Source organism: Danio rerio, chromosome 12 (assembly GCF_052040795.2).
Source record: "Danio rerio strain M-AB ecotype USA chromosome 12, GRCz13ab, whole genome shotgun sequence".
NCBI lineage: Eukaryota > Metazoa > Chordata > Actinopteri > Cypriniformes > Danionidae > Danio > Danio rerio.
Genome location: NC_141032.1, coordinates 22,429,794 through 22,441,607, shown reverse-complemented (window position 1 = coordinate 22,441,607; position 11,814 = coordinate 22,429,794). Strand labels below are relative to the sequence as shown.

Genomic DNA, 11,814 nt, shown 5'->3' with positions numbered 1-11,814 from the left:
CTCTGAGCCACCATGTCGCCCCATAAATAAATAAAAAAAAACACACACAAAAAAAAAACATACTAGCTTATTAAATAACTGAGGCATCTTCTTTTAAAGCTTTAGCATGTTCAGTAGTTAAAGCAAAAAGAATACTATTTTAAATAGTATTTTAATTTTAAATATTTAATCATGAAGAACTGAAAATGTTTCATGTATGTTGGCCATTCATTCACACAACAGAAGCATTTTGAGGGCCTGAAAACTCTTTCAAAGTGCACATTTTAAAGATAAAACATGATATCATGTAAAGTACAAAAATGCAGCTTTGTGAAAATTGACATTGTGCACGTGTATTATGGGATCAGTGTATTAACAAGTGTGAGTGTACGTTGGGTCACACCAGGGCTGCACAATATTAAAATAAATCTAATATTGCAATATTTTGATATTTGCAATATATACATACATATATTTATATTGTCAGAATTATTAGCCCCCTGAATTATTTGCCCCCCTGCTTATTTGTTCCCAATTTCTGTTTAACAGTGAGAAGATTTTTTTCAACACATTTCTAAACATGCTAGTTTTAATAAGTCATTTCTGATAACTTATTGTTTTTATCTTTGCCATGATGACAGTAAATAATATTTTACTAGATATTTTTTCAAGACACTTCTATAAAGCTTAAAGTGACATTTAAAGGCTTAACTAGGTTAATTAGTTTATTTAGGCAAGTAAGGGTAATTAGGCAAGTTATTGTATGGTTAATTTTATTGTATAATGGTTTGTTCTGTAGACTATCAAAAATAAAAGTTAGCTGAAATGGGTAAATAATTTTGACCTTAAAATAGTTTAAAAAAAAATTAAAACTGCTTTTATTCTAGCCAAAATAAAACAAATAAGACTTTCTCCAGAAGAAAAAATATTATCAAACATACTGTAAAAATGTCCCTGCTCTGTTAAACATCATTTGGGAAATATTGAAAAAATAAAATCAAAGGTGGGCTATTAATTCTGACTTCAACTATATGTAACTCCGCCGGTCCCAAGTCACCCAACCCGCTCCAAGCTGGTATCGAACCAGCGACCTTCCGCAGGGGAATCGTGTGTTCTACCAAGGAGGCTAAAAACCATGGCCTCTAGCAGAGATACAATAGAGAAAAATATACAATTGAAATAAACAGTATTTTAGTGTTTTCAGAGTCTAGCATCATTCAGGTGTGGTAACCGAATAATAAAAATAAAAATGAATCATTATTAAAGTTTAGGAACAGTATAGTGTCTTATTCCTGAATGCTTTAAAATCATTATACAGACACAGATCTCAAAAGCACATGCAAAAGATGAAATACAATGCAAACTCAACATTGCATATTCTGCGATGTGACTATTGTAAAGGATCACATTGCAATATCGATGCTGAAACGATATATTTTGCAGCCCTTACACTATGCAACTTTGGCAATGATTTGGGAAAGTTTATGTCAGTTGACTACCTTGATGTCAAAATGACACAAAATTGACATCTAACATTGGCATCAAAATTTGATTACAAGACTGTCCTGAAATCCATTTTTAACGTTTTCTCATGCCAGTGTTAGATGTCAATTTGATGTTGTTTTGACATCAAGGTAGTCAACTGACTACATGGATGTACAATTTAGACATAAAACATTTATTATACTTTTTATGTCATTATTTTGGTGGTCAAAAGGCATCAGTGTGTGGACATCAAAGGGATATGAAATCAAATCAATTAGCATTTTTAAAATCAATTAGCATTTTTGAAATCAGTTAGCATTTTTGAAATCGGTTAGCATTTTTGTAATGTTTTTAATGTCAGTAGCTATGTTTCCAAAAATGTGAATGAACTTTATGCACAAGACTGGAATGTTGCGTACAAAACGTGCAAATAAAGCAGTGTTTCCATCCAAAGAGTCAAAGTGAACAAAATAATCACTTCCTGATTAACTGGTGCCAAATTTCAACAGAAAAAACTGAATTTGTGTCGTAGGAGAAGCTGAGTCAATCTTTTCTTTATTTAATAAATGACTTGCGCCTCAGCAGGCAATACTGACAAGTAGTGAACGTTAATAATCAATCGGTTAAAGCCTTTTAGAATGAAAAAAACAACTTTTCAGATGTTTTATATTGTAGTCAGCCTGCTGGTTTATCCATTCACACACATTTTTATGCTCACATGATCTCTTATAACAAAATCACATGACCTTTTTTAATGCACATACTGTAATTTGTTCAGTAAAAATGTTTCCATGGTAGTTTATGCACATCTTGTCTTATTAAATAAAAAGTCTATTCTACTCAGTTATGCACATATGTTTTTTTAATGTCCATTTTCAAAATTATAAGCATCTTGATGTTTCCATCAACCGGTTTTTATGCGCACATCCAAAATGCGCATAAAATAGGTGGATGGAAACATAGCTGGTGTCAATTTGATGTTGTTTTTTGACATCAAGGTGCCTCTTTGAAATTTTGGAAATCCAAAGATTTCTATAACCCTAGGGTAAAATCTATAGTCTATGAACATTGACATTTTCACCAGCAGCTGATTGGCTGCCAAAAACCAAAAACCAATAGGAGTGCTAAAAGTCAACCCCTATAAAAACTTCAAACCACTTGTCACTTGCAATCTGAGCTGCATGCAATGCATTTGAATGGGCTCGCCTAACCCCACCCTTAAGCTTACCCGTCGCAGTGATGTCACAAGCTCCACTGAGTGCATTGTGTCTGACATTGCATCTTTGAGATACAGTATGCAATCTCAGCTTGCATCATAAAGGCATCCAGATACTACTGAAACTGGAATAATTTTTACAGCATTGTTATTAGCATTCAAAACTTTATTAGCTTTATTAGCTTTAACGTCTGTTTTGTCTGAACATTTAATTCAAGTAATAGTTCATAAAGGGATAGTTCAAACAAAAATGAAAACTCACCCTTTACTTGTTACAAACTAGTGTGAGATTTGTTTGTTCCACAGAGCACAATTTAAAGAGATTAAGAAAAATTTGGAAACCTGTAACCACTGACATTCATAGAAGGAAAAACTATAACAATTAATGGTTAAAGGTTTCCAACATTCTTTAAAATATCATATTTTGTGTTCAACAGAACAAAAAAAAAAAAAATCGGTCACACTTTACAATAAGGTTCAATAGTTAATGTTAATTAATGCATTTACTAAGATGAACAAACAATGAACAATACATTTACTACTATAATTGTTTATGTTAGTTAACGTTAGTCAATGAAAATACAGTAGTTTATTGTTAGTTCATGTTAACTCATGGCGCATTTACTTATGTTACAAGCATGGACTTGAATATTAATAATGCATTAGTAAATGTTCAATTATGATTGATAAATGCTGTACATGTGTTCTTCTTGATTAGTTCATGTTACTAAATGCATTAACTAATGAACCTTAAAGTGTTACCAAAAAATCTAACTGGGTGAATAAATGATGGCATTTATAACTGATGAATTTGTTTTGTGTGTGTGAACTATCCCTTTAAATGTCTTTAAAGATACCAATAATATTAATGAATGACGTTTTTTGAAGAACAACAAAGCATACTGTAATTTGAATACAACTAATTAAAAATCATCAAATGGGATTCAATAGGCAAAAATCATTAGCAACAGAACAAAAGCAGTTGTACAGATTGATCTTTTTATTCAAGTACAGAATATATTTTGTTTCACGTTGCATGTTTTAGTCCATTTCTCAAAGAATCAATACAAGTACACTTCTAGAACAGTCACTGCGTCGTGAGATGGCCACCCACACTTCATGGTAAATCTGAAACTAATGCATTACATTCTGAAACGTACGAGGGCTCTCACGGGACACTTTACTCTCCAGTGGAATATCCTTACTAAAGAGAGAAAATAAACGATGAGGCTAAATCGCAGGGCAACAAACTGAGCTTATGTTTCAAAGTGCTTGTGCGTTTATTTGTCTCTGGAATTGATTTTGCGGAGCACTTTCGGCTTGTTGCATCCCTTTTCCCTCAAAAATGTCATAGTGTATTTCGTTTTTAATGTTAGACGTATGTATATAAAGCATCGCCTAGAATATAAAGTAAACTAAAATGAATATATTAGATCAATTAATCAATACAGGAATAAAATGCCACTATCCTACACAACTACATTTGTCAACAAAGTGTATTCATCTTAAGAAAAATGACAATAAAATCAAAAGATCAATAGTGATTATAAACCAACTGGTAAAAAATGCAAAAAAGAAGTACAAAGAATAATAATTACAGGTAACTTCTGTAATTCATTATGCTAATGTAGCAAAACAAGAGTCAGTAGATCTTCAGACCAGCAAAGACAGTGCGTGTATATGTCATGCGTTCACATATATGACTCTCCTCTTTCCCAAAGTTGCATCTCTGAGAAGAATCCCTCACAAAACGCATAGCCGTGATCCAACGAAAGAGGGACTGGCTGGGCTTCCTCTTTAATCTCCCAAGGATGTTGTTGATTCTGCTGATCCGAGAACATCCCCTCGTAATATTGCGGGTGGACCTGTGCTTGCTGGTGGTGCTGCTGGTGGTGGAAGTCCTCCATGTTGCATCCAATAATGCCGTTGGCCTCCAGGTAAGCACAAGCCTGCTCATCCTCGTTGCTATAACCAGACTGGTTGTGGATCTGGGAAGACGGCTCCATTTCGCATCCTAGCGAGCTTAGAGCTGTGTTGATATCCAAATCCTCAAACGTGCTGTCATTCCCACTTAGGACGTCATCGAAAACCGACGCCAGGTCAAAGTCTCCTCTCAGGACGTCTGAGGTTTTGATGTCACTGGTTAACAGAGGGCTCTTGGAGATACGGGCTAGCTTGTTCCCGCGTTTGGGGAAGACTTGCTTGCGTTTGTTTCCTTGGAAGTGGCCCATGCCCATTTGTTGGTTGCACTGGGAGGTGTACGAGGAGCTCGGGGAGGAAAGCATTTTGCTTTGTCTCTGGGTATTGAAGTTTGTGGCAGGCATTCGCCGTCTCTTGAAAACGCCATTCACAAACATGTCAGCGTACTGAGGGTCGATTTGCCAAAAGCCTCCTTTTCCTGGCTCGTCTTTCTGCCTGGGCACTTTCATGAAGCACTTGTTCAGGGACAAGTTGTGGCGGATTGAGTTCTGAAAAACCCAAGAAAAATTAGGAGAAACATTTATTATTTATACGGGATATGGTGTCACAATACATGTCAATACAAACATGCTACATTATCTTGAGTAGTTTACACAAAATCCATACATTTTTGTGTACAAGTGCACATTAAATATGGTAGAGCTAAAGGGTCAAACTCTTGAGGCTCTGATTTTTAATTTATATAATTAATATTATGTTCAATTATTCAAATTATCAGGGAGAGAGTCTATGAGTCCATACTGGCAGTAGGTAGTGCTGTCGCCTCACAGCAAGAAAGTCTCTGGTTCCAGCCTCGGCTGGGTCAGTAACCGTTTCTGTGAGGAGTTTGCATGTTCTCCCTGCATATATATATATATATATATATATATATATATATATATATATATATATATATATATATATATATATATATATATATATATATATATATATTTACAACAGTTCTGTCTGGTTCTCAAATCTGATTGGCTGATAGCTGTGCAATATTCTGCAATATCAGAACTCCTACAGCCTCTTTACCCTTTGTTTATTACTCCGCCCACATACAACCTGCAAAAAGCAGGTTATGTCAGCTTATGATTTGAATCCAAGGCGGAAGAAAGTAGTTCTACATTCCAAAGGGTTTTTGAAACTCTCCGTGTTTGATTTTGTTTTTATATACACAATTATGCAGTCAAACTGTTGTATAAACGCAATATCACACGAGTAGCAGTGCGATATGGCTGTATATCAGCACTGGTGGGAGGCGTGCGTTGGCACGAGGCCGCAATCCTTCCGCCTTGGATTCAAATCATAAGCTGACAGTTAAACAGCTGAGCAAGCATTTTTTAAACTTTAGATCTGTATTGTCTGCTTTTTGCTGGTTGTATGTGGGTGGAGTAATACACAAAGGTAAACACAAAGGTAAAAAGACTTTAAGGGTGCTGATATTACTTAAATATATCATGGCTATCAGCCAATCAGATTCAAGAACCAGACAGAACTATTGTGTGTGTGTGTGTGTATGTATACCAGAATTTACAACATTTATATCTCTTATTATTCAGGCATACACTAATATTTAATTTATATATTAATAAAGCTTTATTAACTCCACTTCATCCAGTTTTGGGACCTAATCTAAAGTGAGGACTATTTATGCTTTATAAATCCCTTATACTGTAAATGATAATTAAAGGCTCAGTATCAAATAAACAACACATCTTCGCAATATTATCTAAAAAGTTACATTCCTGTAGAGTTTAAAAATTGCTGAATAACAGGAGTGTCAAAATACAACATGAAACTGTATAAAAAAACAACAGTTTAATAATTTAACAATATATTACGATACAACATTTCAATGTCATTTAGTGATGTTTAAACAGTACAGAAATTTTATTTTAGCTAAGATTGCAAATATTTATTTTTCATTTAAGACAGATTTATTTGTGTTTCTTCAAATAAATAGAAATGAATAAAGTTCTTTCTTTCCTGTTTAGAATATAACTGAGCCTTCAATTGTCCTTTATGAGGGATTTATAAAGCATAAATAATCCTCACTTTAGATTAGGTAAAAAAAAAAAAACAGGATGAAGTTGAGTTAAGACAGCATTTATAAACTTACAAATTAACTATTAATATGTGCCTGTATAATGAGAATTATAAATGTTAATTTTAACAGTTTAATAAACATTTACTTACGCATTCTGAATAATCTTTAAAGACCAGACTCTGTCTCAAATATTTAGTTTGTTAATTGTGCAATACTTACTTTACTAATGAAAACATACTAATTAACAAAGTATGAAAATTCAATAATTAAGCACATTATACAGTATAGAATACAGTCAAGTCAAGAATACAGCATTTGTATCTGCTGTTATAAACTGCTTACTTACATTTATTATTGTAGAGTTAATGCTTAACAGATAATGAATTCACTATTTGCTGATGCTTAATAAATGATTCATAGTGTGTAGTTATTATAAAGTGTTACCAATTTAGTTTTATGTTATATATACACTACAGGCCAAATGTTTGGGGTCATTTTTATCTATTTATTTTTGTCATGTCTTTTTAAAGAAAATTACTGTTCATAAAGGCGGCGTTTATTAAATGTAAAAATAAATGTAATTGTTAGATATTTATTAACATTTTAAATAACTGCTTTCTTATTGTATGTAGTTTTAAATGAAATTACCTTTCATTATTGCTTTTATTGCTATTACCATTAATAACAGTAATATTAATAAAAATAACAATAATGATAAATAATATTAGTGTTTTCTGAAGGATCATGTGACTAAAGACTGGAATAATAAAGCTGAAAATTCATTTTCAAAATCACTGGAATAAATTATTAAATAAAATGATAAACTACTTTTGAATAGTTATTTTTATGGTGCAATACAATACACTATTTTACAATTTGTTTTGTATTTTTGATTAAATAAATGCAGCCTTAGTGAACAGGATATTATATAAGGATATAAGGATGATATATAGGTGATGCAGTGGCGCAGTAGGTAATGCTGTCGCCTCACAGCAAGAAGGTCGCTGATTCGAGCCTCAGCTGGGTGAGTTGGAATTTATTTGTGGAGTTTGCATGTTCTCCCTGTGTTCGCGTGGGGACTAAGCTGAAAAGAAAATGAATGAATGAATGAGTGTGTGCGTGTGTGCGTGCGTGCGTGTGTGAATTGTAGAATTATACCTTAAAATAAAGTGTAACAAATAAATAGGTCACAGTAAATAGAAACACAATGCAAATTCTGTCTCTCATTCTTTCTATTTCCATTTGCTTCAAGTGAGTATTTTATAGTACTTTAATTTACAATATGTATTTTAGCATTTTTATACTGTAAAATATATCATTGTGAAACTAATTTAACTGAATTATAAGCCAGCATTATAATTTAGCATAAATACAATAACTTCTTCTGGCGGAAAAAGACAACATGCATAAAGGCTCCTATAAAATCCCTTTGTGCAACAGGTAGAGGTATCCTATTTCATTGGCTCAGTGTGTGTGTGTGTGTGACAGAGACAAATGGGGGAGGGGAATGTTGTGTGTACAGGAGAAGAAAATGCGGTGAATAAAGCTCTCTAGTAATGCAGCACTTCTAGTTTCACATGATCAGCGGCTCCCTTAAGGATCCCTCATTAGGGCAGAAGGCCTCAGGAAACCAGTGCTCTTGGGTATAGTGGTCTCAGCTTCCATCATCAGTCACCCTGTCTTAACATTAAGTATATTAACACATCTCACATGAGTGCACAGGTCTGACACCAGTTATTTGGTCTATGGCTCAATGTTTTGGTAGTTCTGTATTGACAGACTACAGTTAATTTGATTCCTAACTAAATGACTATTAGGATTTCTTTTATAAAATGGAAGATATGCAATAAGTGTGGTCTGATTACTAAAGCAAGTGACTCTTATAATTTGATCATTTTTAGTAAGTATTAGAAAAATGCACAGCTAATATGTAAGTGTAATCTGTTTCCAGAACTATTGATCCTTAGAAATCGATTCTTTCAGGTACAATATAAAGCATGACAGGAGTAATCTGATTAACGAAGCAGGAGACTCAGGAGACTAAAAAATTGTTCTTTTTATTGAGTATCTGAAAAATATAGTGCAACAACTGTAATCTGATTCCAGAACTAATAACTTTAAAAAAAATCTATTTTATTTTATTTTATTATAAATATATATATACAGTTGAAGTCAGAATTATTACCTCCCCCCCCCCCCTGTATTATTAGTGCCCCTGTTTATTTTTTTCCCCAAATTCTGTGTAATGGAGGAAAGATTTTTTCAGCACATTTCTAAGCAAAATAGTTTTAAAAACCTATTTCTAATAACAGATTTATTTTGTCTTTGTCATGATGACAGTAAATAATATTTTACTTTATATTTTTCGAGACACTTCTATACAGCTTAAAGTGACATTTAAAGGCTTAACTAGGCTAATAAGGTGAACTAGGCAGGTTAGGGTAATTAGTCAAGTTATTGTATGATGATGGTTTGTTCTGTAGACTATCGAAAAAAGAATCAGCTTAAAGGGGCTAATAATTTTGTCACAAAAATGTTTTTTAAAAAATTAATAACTCCTTTTATTCTAGCCGAAATAAAACAAATAAGACTTTCTCCAGAAGAAAAAATTTTTTATCAGACATACTGTAAAAATGTCATTGCTCTGTTAAACATCATTTGGGAAATATTTAAAAAGGAAAATAAAAATCAAAAGGGGGCTAATAATTCTGACTTCAACTGTGTATGTATATATATATATGACCAGAGTACTAAACATTTGACTCTTTTGAATCTATACTTTTTAAAGAATTAGAAATATTCAGCATGACAAGAGCAGTCTGTTTAACAGTTGTTTAACTCGAAGGCTATGAAATGATTTTTTTTTTTAGTAAATTTGAAATATATGGCTTGACAAATTATTTATAATCAATTATTAATAATTAATGACTGATGCCTAAATTAATGACTCTTTTGAATCGATTCTCCTAATGAATCAAAGATCTTGAAATTTAATGATTTGGTCCTAACGGTTAATTGGATTACTAAATTACCGAGTAATGAACAGAAATTATAATTATTTTCAAAAGTTTTTATTGGTAAACACGTTTTTGTATTAAGATGAATGCTCTTTTGACTGCTCATCTCTATTAACTTAAATATAAAATGATCTGATAATTCAGAAAAAACATGCTACAGGCAGTGAATTCGAAGAAAACTGTCTGCATGTATTTATTTCCAAAATAAGTAATAAGGGTCGTTAATGGAACCGTTAAAGAGTCGTTAAAAATAACCCTATATCAGGTCGTTGCACCTGCTGCATATGTTAAAAATGTCTTTGAAACATGGTACACATGACAATTAATAGATAAAGTAAGAGCCCCTCTAAATGATCCTCAGAGAAACAAATAAACTGAATTTAACGTTACCTGCCAGCTCGGCTCTGCGTATCTGTAGTAGCAGAAGTTCTCGGTGATCCAGCTGTATATGGCTGACAGGGTGATTTTGGTCTTGTTGCTGGCTTGCATTGCCATGCAAATCAGAGTGGCATATGAATAGGGTGGCTTCACGTGGCGGTTTGTTTTATAGTCTATCTCCTCAGCCGGGTTTGTTTGACCCGTTATGTAGTTTCCGGCTTGCTGAAGCGCGTATGGATTGGCCAAACTGCTGCAGGACGTTGTGGGATTCCCAGGTGTCTGTGGCATCCCTGTGGCGGCGGTATCTCCGGCAGGTGGACTGGAGGGCGAGTCGGTACCCCCCAGCTGGTTTTTGTAGTAAAAGAGGTGTTGCGGGTGGCAGCCGGAGCTGGGAGTCCTCTCGGGGTTGGCACTGAGGATGGAGAAGTTCTGCAGCCAGTGCAGACTAGTGAGACTGTCGTCAAAGTGCACAGAGCCGCTGACATTATCCTGATCCTCCGGATGAAGCATCAGCCATTTCTCTTTGAATTTATTCGCTATTTCAGGACTCATTAACACCGGCATCTTGATCGCGAGTTTAGAAAGAGCAGATCTGTGAACGACAGACAGACACGCTTGAATATTCGAAAATAACGGCTAATAAAATAAAGTAGCTAACTATTTTAATATAAGCGTATGATTGTAAATAATCCACCACAGAGTTGATCTCCTAAACAAACTGCCTACCTGCGAAATGAAAACACGCCGAATAACTCGTACGTTTGAGCGGTAGCGGTGTATGTCTCTTCAGTCCGTTAGATTCAGCCTGTTCTTCTCAGAGCAACAAGTGCAGCGGATAACGGAGCGCGTCCACACAATCACACATGTCCTGATGTCTGCTGGAAAAAAGTAGCATTCCAATCTCGTCTTCAAGAAAGTCCAGTGGAAGCAGTTATTGTGTCGTAACTCGTAAGCAGTGAACAACAGGAAAGAAATGAGATGCGGGCTCCGCACTCCGCCGTTTTGCCCGTTTCTTAATAGCCCTTTAAATGTTGACGCTCTCTGATTGGCTGAGAGCTCCAGAGTAGAACATGTCATTGTCCCTGCGCAATGAGCGCATTCTGGGGGTTTCAGGCTTTTACATGCCACAGATCTTTTGTTGTTTTGTTTTTTTATTTATAGCTTTTTATTAAATATATATATATTTTCAAAATATATATTTTGCATTTGTTGCAATGCTTTTGTCTACAAACGTTACAATGAACCTCTTATCAATGCCTTAAATGCGTTCATCAAGGGGCCCAAACCGGACCACAGCTTAAAACTCGTTTAATCAGATGAAGATGTTACAGGTGCTTATTTTGGTGCAATTATAGTGTTAAATAATTAAATGTTGTTTTTCATCTCTTAAATTAACAAAGTTGTCTTGATTAAAATGCATCACATTCGAGGATCTGCGATTTATTTATTATTATGATTATTTGCCTTAGAATTACACTAACTAGGCATACATTGTAAAATGAAATTTGCTACATTCTTAAAAGAGGGTTCCAAAAAAAATTTTTTATTACTATTATAATTTTTTTTTTTTTTTTTTGCAGTGATGCTTTAGAATATCATTCTTTGGTTCCCAAAAAACCCCTTTTGTTCTTAAAGAGCATTCATTTTCCACTATAAAAACGTTCTGTGGAGTGGCAGGGTTTAAAGAAAATATATTTTTAAGAGTGCACATTCCTCGAGTAAGT

The 11,814-nt window shown here is 34.0% G+C and overlaps 1 protein-coding gene across 2 annotated transcripts; it reads right to left on the bottom strand.

The window, feature by feature from the left end:
- Window positions 1-3,662: 3,662 nt before the first annotated feature.
- Window positions 3,663-11,079, bottom strand: foxj1b (forkhead box J1b). Of its 2 annotated transcripts, NM_001008648.1 has the most exon segments (3): window positions 3,663-5,148; window positions 10,103-10,682; window positions 10,817-11,064. In NM_001008648.1, coding segments are annotated over 2 exon segments (1,329 nt in total). In that variant the 5' UTR covers window positions 10,655-10,682; window positions 10,817-11,064; the 3' UTR covers window positions 3,663-4,371.
- Between the last annotated feature and the right edge of the window lie 735 nt (window positions 11,080-11,814).